Genomic DNA, 22,690 nt, shown 5'->3' on the forward strand with positions numbered 1-22,690 from the left:
AAAATGTGCCACGGGGGATCAAAAATTGCTAAAAATTTTCTTATATAATGCTTCAACGGCCCCAAAGTTACTTTTTTTTTATTTTAACAACTGTACAACCCTTGTAATATGAATGATATATCTGAGTACTACACGTTATTTGGGTATTTTTTCTAATTGGAAGTATGCCTCTAGGATCAACGGTTCTCCAGTAATTTGCGTCGATAGGAGTTCCCTGTGTGAATAATAAGATTGATTAGATGCAAGTAATTTTTTGAGGGATTTTCGCTGACCGCCAAACAAACCGCATCACAGATAGGCTTTGAAGTCCCACCTCCATAAAAGAAATTTTATGTTTCCAATCCTTCAAAGAAGTGACTAAAAGCTATCACGTCCACTACCTAACGTGACAGAAAATTGTCTCAATGAATTCAATCCCCCATTCTAATGTATCACTGCAGTTACGATGAGTTATAAAAAAAAGAAGAAATTATTGGTATTTTTGTAATTTTTATCTGAGAGTTACTTACCACAAGGTTCCTTACTGCATCAGCAGGGTCTGTTAAAAAACTCTGCCTGGTGACGATTTCGATTCCTGCCTCTTTGCAACGAGCTTCCAAATCTTCCCCTGTCTGTAAATACATGTACATGTTACCAACAACATATGAAATCCGACAAAATGCCATCTACCGGGGAAAGATACGTAGTCAAATATTTCACAACAGACAAGTCGTGCACTGCTTTTTTTATTTTTTTCACAAAAATTCTTTTGTTTAATGAACTCAAAATTTCCCACAAATGCTACGAAACTTGGACAAATTTTGGCCAATTTTTCCCCCATGAATATGGGAAATTTCCCACGAGTTACCATCACTGCACGTGCGCGGGAAATGCGCGCAGATCTATATGACCTTGAATTTTCTGCACGTCCTCAAAAGGGCTGCACCTTGTCCTCAACGCCAACACAATATCCCCTGTTCACATGGGAAGTTAAATAAGAGAGGAAATCGTCACGAACACCGTTGGGAAAAACCGCCATCCGCCAAAGCCAAAAAATTTCTCTCCGAACCTTCTTCAAACAAGCCCAATTTGGCGGGAACAAAGATGCGATTTTCTGAGATGCATCGCTATACTTCACCAAACACCAACTTCGGCCATATCGCTATAGTGCAATATACTGCCATTAACGAGGTGGGTTGGAAATGAAGGCGCCATCTATCGGTGGTCGCCTCAAGCTCAAAAGAAAAAAATATATATTTTTTTACATTCATTCCTGAATTTTTACATTCTTCCTGGGACTAACGACAACCTTCACGGCGGTAGACGAGCATCTTACCACCACTTCACTCGGGCGCGAGATGTATCGTCGGTGCTTCGACTATACATAGTATAAATTTGCCAAAAGTATAATATATGAGTTTGGATACATGTCAGATCATGTGTAATAGAAATGTGTTGCATAAATAGCAACTCACTGATATGAAGACTTCCTCTGCCTCTTGAATTATGGCGATTCTTGACCATCTGAATTTTTGAAATAGCTTTATCCTAGTGGGATTATGAATTGTGGCTGATGGATGAGTGCGGAAAAACGTAGGGAAACGTTGTCGGTTAGACAGGGCAGGAGAACTTGAACCATAAGATATCTGTTAGGGATAGAAAAAATTCAAATCAGTTATTAATCTACAAACTCACGTTATTAGAGGTTCTTTTTATCGCGTAAGTCGATGAAAGATTGTTCAATGTTTTAACGTGAAAACGTGAGTTTTTATTTTCTTAAGAAACTTAACTCAGTAAACATAGGATTGATGCCGAGCGTCGATCCGGGGAGGGGGGGAGGACGATTGGAGCGCCGCTCCCAAGATCCGAATAATATCGGGTAAATTTGTCTGTTCCGTAAAATAGTGGATTATACTACACAATAAATCGCTTGTCGACACATCGCCCTGGATCCACCTGCCTACGCTCCATTCGCGTAGATGTCTCTGCTTTCGCTTCATTAGTAAATGAAGATTCTACCTCAACTTCATTCGCAGCTGAAGATGTCTGCCTCCGCTCCATTCACATCTGAAGATACCTGCTTCCTCTCCATTCCCTAATCAAGATGTCTGCCTTAGCTTTATTAACAAATGAGGATGACTGCCTTCGCTCTATTAACAAATGAAGATGTCTGCCTTAGCTTTATTAACAAATGAAGATGACTGCCTTCGCTCTATTAACAAATGAAGATGTCTGCCTCAAGTTTATTGGCAGCTGAAGATGCCCGACTCTACTCCATTCACAGCTGAAGATTCCCGACTCCACTCCATTCACAGCTGAAGATTCCTGACTCCACTCCATTCAGAGCTGAAGATGCCTGCCTCCTTTCCATTAACAGCTGAAGATACATGCCTTCACTTCATCCCCAAATGAAGATGTCCGCTTTCGTTCCATTAGCAAATAAAGATGTCTGCCTCAACTATATTCGTGGCTGAAGATGACTGCCTCCGCTCCATTCACAGCTGAAGATGCCTGTCTCCTCTTCATTCACAAATGAAGATGTCTGCCTTCGCTCCATTGACAAATGAAGATGTCTGTCTCTACTCCATTCGTAGCTGAAAAATCGTCCTGAATCCGCGTCTGATTGATACGTCGGGAAAGAAAACATTCAGACACTAGTGTAGAAACAAACATTTACAAAGAAAATTAGTCACTTCAGCTTAAAACCAAAGTAATTGAGATGAAAATTAACTTGGGACATATTAAAGAATATAATTTTTGCTAAAATAAACATGTGCAAAATAAAAGTTAACTAAGCTAGAATATATATTTTGTATAAATTGATAGCACACCATACCACAACAAGATTCCACATCTTGGCTGCCTCAGCAATCGTGGAACATACGATCGAACATCCTCCCAACAGCATGAGCTTTTGAGGGGGGTTGTACAACAGATCATACATCACACTTGCTCCCAATCCTGGATTGCACTGCAATGGGAAGATGCACTGATGAGCTTCACATATACGTAGTCATCCCCACATTAAAATCATGAGCACTTTTGACTCTAACGCCACTTCGTTGCAAAATATATTACAAATATAAAAAAGAATTTCATAATCAGGGCCCGAATGCTGATAACATTTGCACTTTTTTTTTCATTTGCATCTTTCTGTTTTTTATTTTTTCACAGTCAGAGCATGTTTTTTAGTTTTGGGGCATTTTTATAGACATTTTCATGATATTTTGTCAATTTAAAAAATTGTTGACAATGGAAAAGATTGGAAAAATTATATGAAAATTGATCACTTATGAAAAAATATGCTTGAATTTCTTGGAAAATAAAATGAAAGATGCTTTTTGGCTTCCTAATCATAGGCATACACAGGATTTTTTCTGGGGGGGGGGGATTTCATTTTTTACAGCAAAAACCCCAATTTCCCCCTCCTCCCAGTACGCCAGTAATGGCCCCCACACATCTAGCAACAGGGTCCTCTGATCAGATTCTTCACTGACCTCTCATTAGTGAATTTCTTGTGAAAAAACAAAAGCTGTCTCAGGTCCCCAAGCTAGACCTTGTCAGCCCCATCCTCGTTGGGAAAGGGGAGCCGTAACACCAGTATCTCTGACCAAATCATAAATTATAACTCGTTTATTAGAAAAATTATTTTTGATGAAAGCTAAACAAGAGAGAAAAACTTTATGTATAATTTTGATTTTATACACAAATACAAATACAACGCCACAACAGGCAAATTGCCCAACGAGGTGGCTGTCACTGTGACGTGGTTCTGTCGAAACGTTTCCTTTCCTCTCAAAAAGAGAAATTTGTTATACTATTTTAATCGGTTTTTTTTTTCCAAATTTTTAGGGGATTTTTTTAAAATTCATTTTTAAAGATTTTTTAGGGCAACAATATCCGGGTCATATGGTCATCAACATCATGCTCCCCCCCCTCAGGTCATTATCATCATGCTTCTCTCCATTCATCGTCATCGTGCTCCCTCTCTCCCCGAAACTCTTCGCCTAATAATGCTTGGAAGAAATGAGAAACTGCAGCTCAACCACAGCACCACACGCTTCATGCGCAATGTGTGAACTGACCATACTTCCTGGACAAAAATACGGATATTGGAATTCAAAAATTTGAAAAAATACGGGACATCACTAATTACCGCAAAAAATGATGCCGGAAGGAAGTAAATTTGCCAACTATTGCTAAAAATCGCTAACGGTGGCTAAACGAAGCACTACTGCAAATTGCCGTGGATTCATGGCCCCACATACTGAAGGCTGGGATCTTTTGCGGGGCCCTCGACCAGACTTTCACTGGCCCCTTTATCATGAATTTATAGCGTGAAAAAGCAAAAAAAATTGTGAAAATTGTCCCGGGCCCCAGGGCTGGAGCCTTGTTAGCCCATCCCTTGGGGGGGGGGCATGTGTAGATTAAATTGAATTGTACCACGAAAAAAAACGTTTAGAAGCGATAAATATATTAGATGAACATTCTTATTTGTAGTCGTAATGAGGTGTCTCGCTGTTTCTCCAGTCGTAATGAGGGCCGCAATTAAATGCTTCGTCATCCGGGGCCTAAGATTCATTTTGGTGTTCTCGTGTAATGTAGAAGGAGCCGTTATTAGAGGGTGAATTCAGAGTCACTTCCCCCCCCCCCACCTTCAGTCCAACGTCAGACCCACCTGCTCCTCCCTAGCTGTGGCCCTGGTCGTTATTGTAATATTATAATTATTGAGTTGAAGAAGATAATTTCAATCGTTGATCTAATAAAAGAACAAAATTCAAGCTGGCTTCGTCATGGGCCCCAAAAAGGGGGTGGGGGTTGTTAGGGCCCTGACAATTCTCATCATTTTTTGCTTTTTCACGCTATAAATTAACTACAGAAGAAGCCCGTGAAAAGTCTGACCGGGGGGGGGCCCGCAAAAGATCCCAGCCTAGGGGCCCCGCTCCAGGATGTGGAGGCCGTGGGCTTCGTTGGCACAGGAATTTCGCAGAAAAACGGGATGTATGATCATTTGAGCAATACGCACCTAGATCAAGCTTTGTCCTACTGAATATCAGATGGCGCTGCAGATAGTTCCGCGAGTTTTCTTTTTCACATAGAGTGGAGCTTTCAATTAGCTTCGTATAAGAGCCCAGGCGTTGTAAAGGCTAATCGCAATCGTCACCACTACAAAAATAAACCGCCTTTTTTTTTTTTCTTCTCTCATTGGCCCGTATTTGTAACCGCCGTCCGTCGTCTGTTGCGATGTTTGCTAAATTTAAAACTGGTGTCACGACAGTAAATATATAAAAGAAAAGCTAAAGGAAAAAAAAAATGGAGCCAGCGGTTTGTGATTTCGTCACCGCCGCCTGCTACGGGGACGACAGCAGCGATACTTCTTCTCTGGACGTTTTCGTCGACTGCGACGATATCCAGCAGCAACAGAGTAATAACTACAACAACGGTAACGTCGACGTCAGTGCGTTGTTCTTGTCGCCTCCTAAAAAGAGCCATAGAAACGTCGACGATGGGGACCACAATTACAATCTCGGTGAGGATTTGTCTTCCATTGGTTTTGCTCTAGATAATTCCACTGAAATATTTCAGACGTGTATCCTCAACGCCACTGAATTCACCCTCTTGAACTCAGTCGTGGATGAAGATCATCCCGACAGTTATTCCTCCTCCAATGATTTGCTCGATGACAGCTGCGACTACCTATCTCTGCATGAGTTGAGCGGCGAGGGCGATGAAACTATCCTCAGATCTATAGATATGGGGCAGAACACGTCGGCGGATAAATCTCCTGCCAGAACTGTACGCGGAGAGAGCGTTTCGCTGGCGAGTGGTGGCACGTGTGCGACTGGAGATGCCCAGAAGAAAGCATGCTTGAGAAATAAAGTACACGATGATTTGAATAGTGTTCCCGATGAAGGACTTGTGTTGCCTAGTGTTTCTGGAAATGGAGTTGCGGGGGAATTCGATGCGAAGATTTCTCCTCTGCAGTTGAATTCCGTTGACAATAGCGAGACCTTGGTGGTAACTGATTTGTTGCAATCGCTGGGCTACGAGGGCGATGAAGCTCTCCTAAGGTCCAAAGATATGGGCCAGAACTCACCGGCGGATAAATCTATGGTCAAAACTGTATGCAGAGAGAATGTTTTGTTGCCAAGTGGGGACATTTGTATGACCGGAGGTTCCCAGGAAATAGAGCGTGTGAAAAACCAAGTATTAGTTAATCTGAGTGATACTCCCAAGGAAGGGCTCATGCTGGCGAATGTTATGGGAAACGAAGTTGCAAAACAATTCAATTCGTTGAAGACTCTTTCTCCACAGTTGAATTCCACCAAGAGTACTGAGATTCCATCAGTACGAGATTTGTCACAATCGCTGTCTTACAAGGGCGATGAAACTGTCCTCAGCTCCGTAGATATAAGTCAGAATAAATCGGCAGAAAAATCTCCAGCCAAAGCTATATGCAGAAATGATAATGTGGAGAATGTTTTGTTGGCAGGTGGAGATGATCAAGAAAAAGGACATGTGGAAAACCAAGTATTAGTTAATTTGAGCTATAGTCTTGATGGAGGGCTCGTGCCAGCGAGTGTCACTGGAAGCAAAGTTGCAGAACAATTTAAGACATCAAAGACCCTTCTTCCACAGTTGAATTCCCATGAGAATACTAAGATTCCATCAGTACAAGATTCATCACAATTACCATTCTATGGGGGCGATGAAACTGTCCTCAGATCCATAGATATGCGCCAGAACACATTGACAGGTGAATCTCCAGTCAAAGCTGTACACAGAAATGATGATGATAATGTTTTGCTGACAACCGCAGATGCACAGGGGAGAGAATGCATGAAAAACCAAGTATTTGATAATTTCAATGATATTCCTCACGGAGGACTTGTGTCTGCGAGTGTTACTGGAAATGAAGTTGTGGAAGTGGATGAAGCATCAAAATTTGATGTGAAGACTCTTCCGCTGCCAGAGAATGGTTGTGATTCAGTTCTCGAAAGCGTAAACTTGAATGGTAAGATCTTGGTAGCACCCTATTCATCACAGTCATTGGCCCACGAGGACGATGAAACTGTCCTCAAATCCATAGATATGAACCAAAATAAATTAGCTGATGAATCTATTGTGGAAGCAGTACACAGAAATGATACTGTTTTGCTGACAACTGTTACAGGAGTTTCGGAACAAGATGAGGCATCAAAATGCGATGCGACGACTGTTTGTGATTCAGTGCCCAGTGATAAAAACTTAAATTGTAAGATCTCTGTCTTGCCCGATTCATCTCAAACACTGGCAACGGACAAATATCTTGAGGTATCACCACTAACAGCAGTTGACAGCATCACTGCAGCAATTGATTCGAGTGGATATTTGTGTGATTCTTTGAATATGAAGGAAACTGTCAGCGATATTTCTTTGCTTTCTGAACAGATTTCCAAAATAAGCATCAAGGAAGATGACAGAGATGCTTTATCGTCTGAAACTCAGGCAAGCTCTAAAGAAATTAGGAATCCTTTCCTCCACGTATCTCCGAGGGATCTCAATGATACTTCAGAAAGAGTGGGGAGTGAAAACTCTGCGAGTGTGGATCTCAATGAAAATGTTGATGGGACTGGTTTATCAAAGGAAGAGTTAATATTCCAAAAAGAAACCTTGTCTTCCAATCATGAAGTTAATGAGCAGGAAAGGCTTGTTGGAACTCCGAATGAGGAATCAACGGTTTATGGTGGTGTTATGAATGATAATCATACATTTAGCAGCAATAAAAATCATCCTCTTGAAGATTGTGATACATCAGAAAGAAGCTACGACAAATCCGTTGAACTGAATCGTGAAAATGAATCCGAACTTGGAAATGATGGATGGAACTGCTCTTTCTCGGTTTTTGAGAAAAATTATTTGGACAATAAAAACGAAGAAATGAAAGATTCGGCAGATGTGCCAAATACGTGGCTAGGTAGACCCTCTGTAGTTTCATGCTTTGATCCTTTATTCACTGTTGATACAAAGAAAGAAACCGAGAAGAATCTGATCATTTCCACCGAGTTAGGCATAACAAATCACACTGCTCTTGTGGAAGAACCGCAGACTTCTACTCTGTTCAACGAGAATCTAGCTACTTCAACAGAAGAACCCCAAACACCCGAAACCCTGATTTCCATGACTCCAAAAAAGTCTTCGCTGGATTCAACCGGGCAAGAGCTATCACCTTTCATCGCAACAGATTTTGAGGACATAGTGGCAAATAACAAGTTAATGGGAAACGAGTCATTATTTGCTTTCCAGACTCCGCCAAGACCGGAGCCTAGAAAGATCCAGAGGCACGGCAAAGAGAGTTTGGTGCGGAATATCTTCTCCAGTCCTTCCAGTTTCGATTACCTCATGAAAGCTGGCAACGCAGTGAATAATAACGTGGACGCGTCCATTGGGAGGCCATCAGTGATTACGAATTTCGACCCGTTGTTGGCGAAATGCGACACTCCGTGTTTAGAAACCAAAGATTGTGCCATCGATGCAGGGGAAAACTATGAGTTTCATATACCAAAAGACGTTCCGATGTCAACGCCTGTTAAGATGGATGACGACAATGATGCTAACGATCAAACTGCCGTTTCGTTTGACTGCACTGTAGTTGCCAGGGAAGGGATTGACATGGATTCAACATTGAACGAGACCATGATCAACAACAATCCTGAAAAGGCACTGTTTTCTCCATTCAACTCTAGCATCTCTGCTAAGAATCATTGTCAGGATGAATCAAATCACTCGGCCAATACTTCTTCGAACACCACTGTAGTAAACAATGGATACGATAAACTTTTTCCATCTATCGATCAACAGAATGTTGACAATCTGATAAATTACGAGTCTATGTCACATCAGCCAGAAGTTACTTTTCCAGAAAGTAAAATGGATGCACAGCCGGTGCATTCTACGACATCCGAACTAAGCTCTGCAGGACAGGACATGAACAGCCCAACAGTACAAGATGTCCTTTCTGAGAGTATGTTAGTACATGAATCCGAGGAGATAGGTGAGACAGTCGTAACTTCTGAAGATGATAGAATTGACTGTAAAGACCTTCAAAGCAATTTGAATCGTCACAACACTTTTGAAGAGTGTCAAAACTCTGTTTCCGCTGCTAGCATTTCAAAAAATTCTATGGATGTGGTTGAAATGCTTGCATGCAGCATATCTTCAATGGCCATTTCTGCAAAGGAGAAAGCTGTGGTGCTTACCGCGATGGCTGATGAAAAATTCCCTACATCTGACCACGAAAGTACGAAGCAGATTGTAAAAGAAATTATGAAAGAGATTGTGGATACAGTTTTTGATGGTATGAGTGAGTCATCTGTGGACGACATCGCAATTGGGCAGAATGTTTGCCAACATGCAAATGAATTGGATGGTTCTGAATGTAAAGAGCTTGAATATGTATCTGAAGAGCACACAAGGGGAGAGGCTTCAACAAGCGAGTTTGGTTTGGCAACCACAGAGTCCGCACCAATGCCATGTGCTGAAAAGACTGGAAGTGATTCAATCCCAAAATATTCTGATAACAGTGTTTCCGAAATATCAGATTTGAATTCAGATTCATTTCATGATGGTTCTTCAGATGTTAAGGAACGGGGTACAGCCGAGCTTCGATCGCTTGATGATAAGTCTTCACCTCAAGAGTGTGGCATATCATCAGCTTTAATCTTGAGCCCTTCATCTTTTGATATGTTCTTGAACTCAGGCGCAGACAAGGATCAGGAGGATCTCTTGCAGGAAGGACGGCCTTCGGTCATCGCAAATTTCGACCCGCTGCTGGTCGAGGAGTCGGAACAGTCTGCAATGTCAGCTGAAGGACAGTGTGATGATGTAACTTCTGGCCAACACGAGCGAGATCCGTTTGATATAAACTTTTTTGAGACTAATGGCGAAAATTTCGATTGGCAACAGGCCTGTTTGCTTGCCAGAGATACTCTTGAGCGGGAAAATCTAGTGTTTGGTGTCGCGGGATCCAATAGTGACTTAGTGAGGACAGATATAGGTGCTGATGGACCAAAACAATCAGGAAATGTGGTTTTTCCATCGTTTGAGCAAGAATCATTGATCAACATCGCAAAAGAGGGGGAAGTACCCATAGGTGATGATCGCTACAACAAAGACGATGCTTTTACCAGCTTTTTGTCTGCCGATTCAAGCAAAATCTGTGATAATACAGCTGCTGAGAACAGTTATGATGCCATAACAGAGAAGGATATACAGATATTATTGAACGATAATGAGAAGAAACTTATCCAGTCGCTTGAAGACTCCCAAAAGAGACAAGCTGAGCACATTGAAGTGGCGAAAGAGAACATTGAGAAGCTTTTGGGGCAGAAGGAACTCCTTGTTAATACCTATGCCGATGCTTCTTCAGCAATCACAGAGTGCCTGGAGCTGTTCAGCGAAGTGCTCGCCAATCACAAAAGCGAGGTGGCAGAGATCCTGACTCTGCGCAAGGAATCAACCAGCGACCGGGACCGGTGTCTGGAGGATGTACAGAACGTGGAGAAGGCATTCTCAGAACTGATGGTCCGCTATGAGAAATCAAAGGTGGTTTTAGAGAAGATGAAGGGCAACGAAGTGATCCTGAAGCAGCAGATCGATGAAGACGGGAAACTGATCGAAGGAAACAAAGAGAAGTATGAGATGCTACAGAGAAAAGCAGAGGTGGAGATCGAAGAAAAAAACGAGGACCTCAAAAGCTGGAAGAGCGAGTATGAGGCAGAGAAAATGAAATTGCAGGCGTTGATCCAAAGGAACGAATTGAAGATTCGAACTTTGTCCATGACTTTGGAGAACACTGCCAAGTGCAACAGCGATTTACAGCATATAATTGACGACATCCAAACTGCTAAGTGATTATTTTGTAATTGTGTCCATTAACAGCCCATCCACAAAATCGGTATTTCAGAATGAATACTATTGGAAGAATCGCCCATAATATTAAATATTATTATCCTCCTCCGAAAAGAAAAAACTGTCATCCTGTGGCAACACAATAGCATTTCAATCTGTATGCATGTTGAAATAATCTTTAGAACTGAACTGAACCACAAAGTATTTCTTCAGGCTAGAAACCATTGTACATATGTCGGTTTGATAAGGTTTTATTGATATGTTTTAATGTATATTATGTTCTCTTTTTTTTTTTTTTTGGAAACATGCCAGTATGCCCATCTCGTGTCATATGATAGCCTATTTTTTGAGTGCTGCCATTTTATAAATTTGTGCCGAAGCTGTATGGTTTTATTTTGAAAATTAAACTAGAATGTCTTAAAATGATTTTTTGGTTTTCCTGATAATTTTCAAATTGTTTCTTCCATTAATTTTTAATCGTCACCAGTTCTGGATTCTCTAACACTCGAGTCTGAATTGGCATGCTAGTTCACTATTCTAGATAATTCTCAAATCATTTCTATTAATCCTGAATTGTCACTAATTCTGTACTCTCGATAATTGTCCAATTGTTTCTTTCATTAATTTTTTCTGAATTGTCACCAGATCTGGATTCTCTAATTCTCAAATCATTTCTTCCATTCATTTGTTCAATGATTCTTATTTATCATTAGAGCTCTGGATTCTCACGGGGAAAAACACCTTTTTTTAGGGGTGCTTAACCTGGGATGTTCCATTAACCCATAAATATTTTCAATTCCGATTATTATGTTGACCAAATAATGTTTCCTTTGACCCCCTGCGTATATCTCTTCATTGAGATAGTGGCGGGCCATGATCTGGTGAGGAGGATTCTTGATAATTCTCAAATCATTTTCTGATTTTTTTTTCTGAGTTGTCACTAGAATTCTATCTTGATAATTCTCAAATCATTTCTCTATTAATTCTGAATTGTCACTGGAGTTCCGGATTCTCGATACTTCTCAAATCATTTCTTGCATTCATTTATTCTGAATTGTTATTAGCTCCGGAAGTGTTGACATTTCTCAAATCAGAAATGAAGAATTAATGAAAGCAATATTTTTAGAATTATTGGGCATCTGTAATTAATGAAAGAAATGAGAATGACTGATTTTCTGAGAAAGTATTTCTTTCATTAGTTCCGAATTTTCTTAAATCCAGCAATTTTTCCCTTTCATTAATTCTGGATTCTCCAATAATTTTGAAATTATTTTTTTCCATCAGTTGTGAATATTCATTAATGCACAAATTGCTTCTTTCATCAATTGTGGATTCCCGATTATCATTAGAATATTTCTTCATTGATCCTTAAATTTCATAAATTCTCAAATAATTTATGAAATTTAACTAATTAACTAAAGCTTGGTTTTTGAAATTTCTAAAAATATTTATTTTGTTCATTCTGAAATTATTCCGTTCAATAATTCTGAATTGTTACTAATTTCAGATTCTTGGTATTTCTGAAAATATTTCATTAATTCTAAACTTTCCATGAATTAAGGGAATCCATTTCTGTCATTCATTCTGGATGGTGTTGAATTCTGAATTATCAATTCTGGAGATTATATATATTTCTGAAAATATTTCTTTTATTAATTCCCAATTGTCATTAGTTCTATATTCTTGATAATTCTCATATCATTCTTTTCACTAATATTTAATTTGTTCTTGATTCTCAATATTTCTGAAAATCATTCTTGAACTTTGAATTATTTTCTCGATAGTTTTCAAATAATTCCTTTTAATTATTCTGAATTACTATTAGTTTGGATTCCTATTAATTCTGGATTGCCATTAGTTGTAGATTTTGTGATAGTTATCGAATGATTTCTTCATTCTTCCATTAATTCTGAATTGGAAATCTGGGATTAATGAAACAATTAATCTTTGGAAATACGAATCAATGATTCATTGGTTCTCTGAAAGTATTTCTTTCATTAGTTTTGAAGTTTCATACGTTCAAAAAATTTTCATTTCAATTTTATTATTATTATTGTTACAAAACATATAAATCAAACAAAAAAAAAAATCCATCAAGGGATCCTATAGATCCATACTGGTGGGCACACCAATGAATGACAGATTTATTAGTTTTATTATCTCTTGTGTTTTCTTCATTATTCTGAATTGTAATTATTTTGCCAAAATTATTTCTTCCATTAATTCTAGATTCTTTAATAATTTTGAAATTACTTTTTTCTATTAGTTGTGAATATTCATTAGTGCTGAAACACACTCATAAATTCTGAAGTCTCGGTGGTCACGAAAATATTTCTTCATTGATCCTTAAATTTTTTAACTTCTTGAATCATTTTTTCCATTCGTTCTGAATTGTAATTGGATTCATGATTTTATAAGACTCAAAATATTCCTTTCTTTGATTCTGATTTTGTTTTCTTGGTATTTCTGAAAATATTTCATTAATTTTAAATTTCCCATGAATTAAGAATCTATTTCTGTCATTAATTCTGGATTCCGTATATTTCTTTCATTAACTCTTAATTATCATCAGTTCTAGATTTTTCTCAAATTATTCTTACTACAATTCTTATTCTTACAATTATCAACTATTATTGGATCTAGACATTCTCGATATTTCTGAAAATATTTCTTTTGCTCGCTAATTCTGAATTGTCATTAGGGTACATAGCTCCTCTTGTCACAGTTTAATGGGTGAACCATTGATCCTAAAGACATACTTCCAATTAGAAAAAAGTATCCAAATAACGTGTAGAATTCAGATACAGTCGAACCTCGCTACAATGAACTTTTTTAGTGGTCCCAACTCAGCACGTTCAGGGCTCCCACTCGTCCTACTTTTTTTTTTTACCAAATCCTATCGACAAAATTTGTGTAATTGATTTTAATTGAGCAGGAAACTATTTATATATTGCCAAATATTACAAATGTTGGAGAATGCAATTAATGATTCTGCCAAAGCAGAAATTGTATCATTTTAAGGTAATTTGGAGGAGGGGGGGGGGTGTATGTGGACCATTTGATTGATTAATTTTTCATTTGCTTAGTTTGAGGGTTCAACAAGTATAGTAGTCATTAAAAACTTCTGTCTGGATGGAAAAATGATTTTGTATTTATTACTTTGTGGTCTTGGACAGTAACTTTCACCATTCAAAATTATGGTGCAAATAGGTGAAACAACAGTTTTCATTTCAAAGCAGTTGGATACATAGGCCTCTTCTAGGTTTGGTGATTCTGATGCTACCCAATAGCATTCAGTTGTCTTCTGTATTTTTAAGTCATGAAGAGGCATAAACAATATTTACAATGCTCAGCAAAGAGGTAGAAATGGAAGTGCTTCATTTGTCAAAAATGATTACACTGGCATTGAACAGTAAAATGTGAACAAAACAGTAAAATTTAAAAATGATACGCAGTAAAACTATCTGGTTCACCTTGCCTTATTTACATTGGATCTTGTAATTTACACATTTTGCATTGTGCTTTCGAAAGTGGTCTCAAAGGTGCCTCATTCTTAAAAAACTTACGTCTTCGAAATTTGCTGTGCCTTGTCGAAGAGAGTTGGCAAGCTCTTCACTTTGGAAGACTCCAAAAAAGAATGTAATATATATGAGGAGAGACAGCAAAGAATTATCTGTGGTTGCTAGTGCACTGTTTTGGCCAAAAATTGGTTTTGTAACCAAGTCATTTGTCATTTTGTTTTGGCTTGACTGAAATAGTGCTAGGGGGAAAAAAAAGTTAATTCAAAATTAAATTTTTTTTTCCATTATGCTATGATTATGTTGTCTAAGGGGGTTACCCTCCCCCATCCTACTTTTTAGTCCTGCGTTTTCCTACTTTTTCTCATTTTTTTGAGTGGGAGCCCTGAATGTTATTTTAAATGCTTATAGTGAACTGTGTGTGTTGAGAAAATAAGACTGCTTATAGTGAACTGAAATGTTCCTTTTGAAGATATTTTTTCCCAATTTTTTGAAGATAAGCTTACACATATTAGGATCCTGAAAGACAGCATTACTTGACTTCTGTGTCAAAATCACACTCTTTAACCCTTCCTGCCATTTCTAGGAGTCCACTGGTCCACTACAAGACCACTCTTTTCAAACCACCCCTTGAAAAATTGGACCAAAATGGAACAGACCTAGAGGTATCTGATGTCCCCTCCTTTCTATCTCCTGCCGCTGTCTTCATATCCGTATGACCACTTCAGACTGTATAGACATTTTGCTATCTCAGTAGTATCTTTAAGAAAATCAGTAAAAATGGTGTATTCTGTAAAGAGGAAAGTGTTTTCAATTAATGATAAAATAAAAATCAAATGTATCAAAGATGTTTTTGGAACGTTGGAGACTCTTCAAGCTAGATCTCATTTCTGCATGGGCTCTACTGGAGAAACCACGAGACACCCAGGCTCTGTCGCAAGAAGCAACGTAAGCACTTTGGCCCCGGGGGGGGGGGAAGGCCAGGGCATCTCCGGCAAAACCAACATTTATTGATACGTCAAAGATTACACATAGTGAAGGGAAGTCAAAAATTAAGTAAATCGAAGAATCAAATTAATCAAGTCAAAGTGCAACGGGCACGTATAATAAATAATCGTAGAAAGCATGGGCTCTATTAATTTAGGGCTCGAAATTTAAACAAAATATCTTTGTTGAAAAAAATTAAGCATTCTTTCCCAAGTTGTGAGGTCTTCAGTTTACTTTTCCCTGCCCAGGGCCCCTCCACCACGTCAAAAGTGTTCGAGATTACTTTGTAGTTGTATCATGAACTACTGATGAAGAATTAAAATACTAAAATTTTAAATTTTTGATGTCTGTAAATTAATGTGCAATAGAGAGTTCTATTATGCAGAAAAGCTACTTATAGCTTTGAAAATTACTGATATAAATCAAAGTGTACATTTCACCACAATAATTCAAGTAATAAGAGATAAAAAAGGTAAAAAATTGCTATTTTTTCTTTCGCGATCTATAAATTTTATTAATATTGTTATTTTGATTCATACTTTAATAAATTTCACATTACTTTAAATTTATACGATTTTCACAACATCGCAAATTGATGGCACTCCGCTTAAGCCGTCATAATTTTTCAATAACTTGGGGTGACGACTTATCAAGGTTTTACTGTAATTCCTGGTATTAATTCTGAGTTAGCATAAGTTTTGGTTTTTCCAATAATTTTCAAATGATTTCTTCCATTTAATTCTGTATCATAGCTAGTATATTGATATTCTTCAAATCTGAGTCAATTAAAAAATTAATAAAAAATAAATATTTTGAGAATTATTGGGAATCACGAGAATTAAAGAAATTATTTTAGAAATTCATGAGCCGAGAAATCATTTCATTGATTTCCTGAACATATTTCTTTCAGTAGTTATGAATTATTCATTATTCTTGATATTTCTGGAAATATTTATTTCATTAGTTTCTCAATTTTCCAAAAATTAAAAATCTGTTTCATTCATTAATTCTGAATTTTCTTGAATTTGCAAAATATACCTTTTATTAATTCTGCATTATCAGTAATTCTGGAGAGTATATATATTTCCAAAAATGTTTATTTCTTTCAATTCTGAAATTATTAGTTGTAGATTCTCTCAATATTTCTGAAAAAAAATTGTTCATTAATGCTAAATTGTTATTATAGGTCTGGATTCTTAATTTAAGAATAAAGTTCTCAACTCAAATTATTCCTTTCCGTAATTCTGAATTGTTATCTGGAATAAGAATTGAAAGAAATATTTTCAGAATTATTGGAAATTTAGAATTAATGAAACAATTTCAGCAATTATAGATGCATTAATTCCCTGAACGTATATTTCTTCCACCAGTTCCGAATTTTTATAAATTTCAGAAATTTTCTTCTTTCATTTATTCTGGGTTCCTGATCATCATGAAAATATTCTTTCATTGGTCCTTAAATTTCATAAATTCTCAAATCATTTCTTCTGTTCATTTTGAATTGCAATTAGTTCTGGATTCCTGATAATTCTCAAATTATTCTTTTTAATCATTTTGAAGATAGGTGATATATTTCTGAAAATATTTATTTCATTAATTCTGAATTTTCCATGAATTTTGAGAATCTATTTCTGTTATTCATTCTGAGTTTTCTTTGAATTCTGAAATTAGTCCTTTCATTAATTTTTAATTATCACTGTATAATTTTTTGATTCTATATGTTTTCCTGAAAATATTTCTTTTATTAATTCAAAATTGTCATTCTAGATTTCCGATTGTTCTCAAATTACTCCTTTTTCAATAATTCTGAATTGTACTTAGTATTATGAATTCTTTGTTTCTGAAAATATTTCATTAATTCTAAATTGTCATTAGTTCTAAATTCTCGATTATTCTCAAATTATTCCCTTCAATAATTGTGAATTGCCATTAATTCGTTCTTGATATTTCTTTCATTAATTCTAAATTTTCTACGAGTTCTGAAATTATTATTTTTTAGTTAATTCTGAATTATCAATTATTTTCAAATTGTTTTCAATTGCATTGATTCTGAATAGTTTTGAATTTTAAGATAAATTCAATCATAAATAAGTAGCATATGGGTGAGGGGGATGATTATAGGGGAACCCTGTTTCCCCATCTTTCTGGAGGTTATAAAAAATTTAAAATAACTCGTACAGATGGGAGAGTGGATATATTTGCCCTTCTCCCCATTATGGGGGGGGGGGCTCTGTATTCGCTTATGCCATTGGTTTCAAACTTTTTCCACCCGAGACTCCCTTGGCTTTGTCATCGTTTATCAACCGCTCTCCCAAGAACAGTCTAGAAAAGAATGATTTTAAAGCACTAAGAATGGGCACGCATCTATACACCAACTCTTTGCAACCCCCCCCCCCCCCCCATAGGAGAAATTCTTTGAGATCTATGGGGGCTTATGCCCTCAACTTGGTAGGTCCTGCCCGTTATTAATTTCAAATTTTCATTAATTGTGTTCAAATTTGTTTGTCTTGTGTGTTTTTCCTCGAATGTTCACAGCAACTTTCTTTGCCCATAATTTTTTTATTCTGTCGTAATTGGAGAGCCCTGAGAATTGTTCTCCCCCCCCCCCCCCAGGGCCACAACTACATGCGAGGTGTCACCCGGGGCAAGAGCGCATTTTGACGCCCCCCGCCCCCTGTAATGTTGAAGGAGAGGTTTCAGAATGAAATTTGCGCCCCCTCGGGTCCAGCACCCGGGGCACGAGACTCGCCTGCTCCCCCCCCCCAATTTCGGCCCTGCGTCTCCCGCATGATTATGCCATCTGGTAGGTGGCGCAGTTTTTCGAGAGTAATTATGTAAATTGGAGGGTGTGTAATTCTAGTCAGATAGGGGTGCGAGGGGGCTGTTTCATGTCCCGTACATGCGGGATTCGAGGGCCGGGGGGGGGGGCATCAATTTGCATCATTTATATTTATGAATTATTAAAGGTATGAGAGAAGAATGCTCTCGTACGGGGGGGCCGCGAAGCATCGACGGGGGGGGGGAAAGAGCTTAAAACTGAACTTTATTACTTTATCCACGATATTTTCACTTTAGCAATGCTATAAGTTCGAACTCTTCTATCGATGTATGCAAAGCTCGAACTAGAGGGGGGGGGGAATCATGCCCGCTCCCCCGGAACAGGATGCCGGGCTCCTCCAGAAACGTATTTACGGGAGGAGTCTTAACGCCCAGGGAGGAAAATTTGCGGAATTATTAACAAAAAAATTAGATTAAGATGGGGGGCAGAATGGCGACAAAATTAGTATAGCCTACGAAAAACCTTACATCCGCCTCTGCCAAGAATGACCTAGATAGCCAGGTCACTCATGCTTGCAAATTCTAGATTACTCAATAACCTGGTCACTTGCTCTCTAGGTCATTCTTGGCAGAGGCGGATTTAAGGTTTTTCGTAGGCTATACTAATTTTGTCGCCATTCCCCCCCCCCCCCCATCTCAGTCTAATTTCCTTGACAATAATTTCGAAAATTTGCCTCCCTGGGATACAGCCCGTCAAGACCACTCCCCGCCCCATCCCGTAAATACGTTTCTAAAGGAGTGACAGAGTGTACGCATGGGTGTGACCTAGAGCGTTTGCAAGCACGTGAATGACCTAGAGAGCAAGGGTCTTGGTCAGTGAGAGACCTAAAAGAGTAACCAAGACAGCGTGTAAGCATAGGGATAACAAAATTACTTAGAGAGGGCAAGAGTGACCTAGAGCCATGGCCTCCACAAGGGTGGGGCTGATAGGGCTCCAGCTCGGGACGATTCCTTTTTTTTTTTCACGCTATAAATTCACTATGGACGGGGGCCCACCAAAATTCTCTCCCAACCCCTTCGGGTACTAAGCCTCGACCTGGTCCTACAGCTAAGAGGGCGCTGCTGCAGGATGTGGGGGCCATGCCTAGAGCATTTGCGAACATGTGAATAATCGAAAGAGTGACCTAGAGAGTAAGGAATTGGGGCAGTGAGAAACCTAAAAGAATAACCTAGAAAGAGTGTGAGCATGGGGAGTGACCTAGAGAGTGAAGAACCAGGTCGGTGAACGAGCAAAAGTGTGACCTAGAGGGCAAAGGTTTGGGTCAGTGAGAGGCCTAAAAAGTGTGAAATGTATGTATGCATGGGAGTGACCTGGAGCATTTGCAAGCATGTGAGTAACCGGATAGACCTAAAGAGTGAGCTTGAGCATTCGCAAGCACGAGAGTATCTAGAGCACCGTTTACCGCTGGGCCCTGACAGCATTCAAACCGACCGTGAGCGATTTTTTTTTTTTTCATTTTGCTCTATTTGTTGCTCATTAGTCGTATGTACCACCGGGCCGCGGGCTTCCAAAGGTTGAGCACCACTGATCTAGAGAGCAAGGGATCAGGTCAATAACCAAAAGAGTGACCAAGAAAGTGTGCAAGCATACGAGTGACAAAAAGAGTGCCTTGGAGCAGGGCCGTCTTAATACTATGGGCCCCCGGGCTAGGTGATTATTTGAGGCCTTACCCGGCAAATTCTCGAAAATTTCAACTAGATCTCATTTTTCTGAAGCCCCCTCTTCTCTTGAAGCCCGTGGCCCATGAGTTAAGATAGCACTGACTTAGAGGCATAGGGACACATTCACGGCGGGGATAGCTATAGTTCAGGGCGGCAAATTTGTAGACTCAATTGCCAAAAAATAAGTCTAGAATGGGAGAAAGGCATGCAAACATTTGTGTAGACCGCGGGCGGCAAAGCCATACACCCTCCTGTAAATCCCCCCCACCCCCCAAAGCTCTATTTATGCGCATTTTTCTAATTCGGAACCTACCTGACTGTCATTCCAGTGCATCCTTAGCTTGTATCCAGGCAATAGGTTTGGTTCGAGGTTGACGTCGCGGAGGGCCATTTCGGCAGCGGGTAGGCAGCCTTGACCCCCGAGCCAACCGCCGGTACCGTTGACTGGGAATATCGCCGCGACGTGCAGGTCCTCTTTCTTATGCCTATTGTAGTATCCCGAGGGATCGTTCGGGAGATTTTCCGGGACGCGGCACAGTCCTGGCGGCACCAAGCACAACGCGACGATTGCCGACAGCATTCGGCGCAATTCCACTGAAAACATCGGACGGGCCATGTTTAGGCCAGGCCCCTCTCCCCGATATCAAGCTTCTATTTGAAAGTTAATTAAATTTTGATGGAAACACATAATATATCCTATCGCACCTTCACGTCATTTTAGATGTAATGATGGAGAGAGAGAGCAGGGTCCGTAGGGGTTGTTTCAATTCCTCTTTGGCGAGTTCCTGGGAGATTGTTGGCGATCGAATTTGGCTACGGAATGACCGTTAATGAGATGGTAGCGTGGGAAGAAATAATATATGATTATTGTTTTATAGGACACCGCCAGCGTTTTTTCAACCTCTCTGCTCCGTGCCAGTCTGTAAAAAAAACATTTTGCCGGTCCGCTAAAATTTCGAATATAGCAGCTGCATAATTTCAGAAATAAAATATCGTATCGAAATTTGTTTCTGTTCTGCCGTCAGGCCCCAGTCCGCAAATTATATTTAATATTTATTTATTTTTTTGCGGTCCGTAAATTATATTTCCTGTTTATTTATTTTGTTGCGGTCCGCAAATTATATTTCCTATTTATTTATTTTGTTGCGGTCCGCAAATTATATTTCCTATTTATTTATTTTGTTGTGGTCCGCAAATTATATTTCCTATTTATTTATTTTGTTGCGGTCCGCAAATTATTTCTGCTGCTTTTTTTTTTTTTTGCCGGTCCGAGAATTGTGTCTGTTTATTTTTTCATTCAGGTCCGCAAATTATTTCCCCCATTTATTTGTGATAGCCCTCATATTATTTCCATTTATTTTTTGCCGGTCCGCAAATTATTTCTCATACTTATTACTTTTTTTATTGGTCAGCAAATTATTTATTTTTGCCTTTCAACAAATGATTTCTCATATTTATTTACTTTTTGTCACATCGTTAATTATTTATATTTTTCCAGGCCGCAAATTATGTGTTTCTCCATTTATTTTCGCCGGTCTGCAAATCACATTTCTCCTATATTTATTTAATTATTTTCCGGCCCTCGAATTATTTCTCTTATTTATTTATTTTCTGCTGGACTGCAAATTATTCCTCATATTTATTGATCTTCCTTCTACGCAAAATGATCGCGCGGGCCTCGTGGAGAAAAGCTCCGAGGACCAGATGTGGGCCCCGCTGGCCATGTGTTGGAATACTCCCGTCTTAAACGGACGCTGTGGGCGCAGTTTCGCCAAAAGTGGCGCCTGCGACGTCCCAACCCATGAGGCAACGCGGAAGCAACCAATTTCGATTCGTTGCTATAGCAACAAGTGCCAACCCGGCGGCACCCTCCATTTAAAAAGAGAAATGGATGTGTGTGTGTATTTGATATATATATATATATATATTTTCTTGGGATATTTTTTGGCACTTCTAAAAACTGACATTATAAGGCGGGCGACGTTGAAGGCAGAGGCTTATATTTACGGAAAGGGGGGGGGGGTTGCACTAAGCGGGCTTTAGCCCGGGGCGGCAAATATGAGGAATGAGTGATCAAGAAAATTAGAGTAGGATGGGAAGAAGGCGACAAAACAAAAAATCCGCTGCTGACTGGAGGGCGAGTGACAGTTCAATGAGTGACAAGTGTGTGCAAGCACATGAGTGACCGAAACATTGTGGACGTACGCGAGTGACCAATAGAGTGGTCTAGGTGCCATGCTAGTGAGTGAGTTATAGATTGTAAAAAGTATGTGAGTTACCGAAACAATTTTAAAGCATGTGAGTTACCGAAACAATTTTAAAGCATGTGAGTGACCAAGAGAGCGAGATGACAGATCTGTGAGTAACCAAAACTGTGACTGATTTGAAGGTATATGAGTTACCAAAAACTGTTAAAACATGTGAGTGACATGGAGAATGTGTGGTCATGGGAGGTAATGACCTAGACTCTAGAGAGCGAGGTACACGTCAGTGAGCGACCTACAATTTGTCAAAGAATATGGAGTGACTGAAACAATGTTTAAGCATGCGTGACAAAAAAAAACCTTGATAGCGAAGTACCAGATCAGTGATTGACCAAAAAGTGGTATAGAGGTTGTGAAAGCATATGGGTGACCAAAAATAGAGAGGAATACGTTCGTGAATGACCAAAAGAATAACCTAGAGAGTGAGGAACCATATTTAGCAACCAAAAAAGTGGTCTCGCCCTAGAGAGCGAGGTACCAGATGAGTGAGTAATTGAAAGAGTGACCTAGAGGGGAGTGGAATCATGTGAACGACCACAAAGTGAGACTGGC

General features: G+C 39.1%; 2 protein-coding genes across 2 annotated transcripts in view; one reads left to right on the forward strand and one right to left on the reverse strand.

The window, feature by feature from the left end:
* Positions 1-20,636, reverse strand: part of GABA-B-R1 (gamma-aminobutyric acid type B receptor subunit 1) — a 61,768-nt gene extending 41,132 nt beyond the window's left edge. The window contains exons 1-4 of the mRNA XM_089250620.1: positions 20,188-20,636; positions 2,816-2,950; positions 1,455-1,625; positions 510-611 (exon numbers count right to left, since the gene is read on the reverse strand). Coding sequence (XP_089106746.1) covers positions 510-611; positions 1,455-1,625; positions 2,816-2,950; positions 20,188-20,490 — 711 coding nt within the window. The 5' untranslated portion in view covers positions 20,491-20,636. The remainder of the gene's footprint in view (positions 1-509; positions 612-1,454; positions 1,626-2,815; positions 2,951-20,187) is intronic.
* LOC149068882 (uncharacterized) lies at positions 5,161-11,295 on the forward strand. Its single transcript, XM_089250541.1, has one exon. It carries the CDS (start codon positions 5,293-5,295, stop codon positions 10,870-10,872), a length of 5,580 nt encoding a protein of 1,859 aa, XP_089106667.1. The 5' UTR covers positions 5,161-5,292; the 3' UTR covers positions 10,873-11,295.
* Positions 20,637-22,690: the final 2,054 nt, after the last annotated feature.

Source organism: Pholcus phalangioides, unplaced genomic scaffold (assembly GCF_987345545.1).
Source record: "Pholcus phalangioides strain wild (caught in Gottingen) unplaced genomic scaffold, Ppha-v1.0 ptg000024l_1, whole genome shotgun sequence".
NCBI classification, from domain to species: Eukaryota; Metazoa; Arthropoda; class Arachnida; order Araneae; family Pholcidae; genus Pholcus; species Pholcus phalangioides.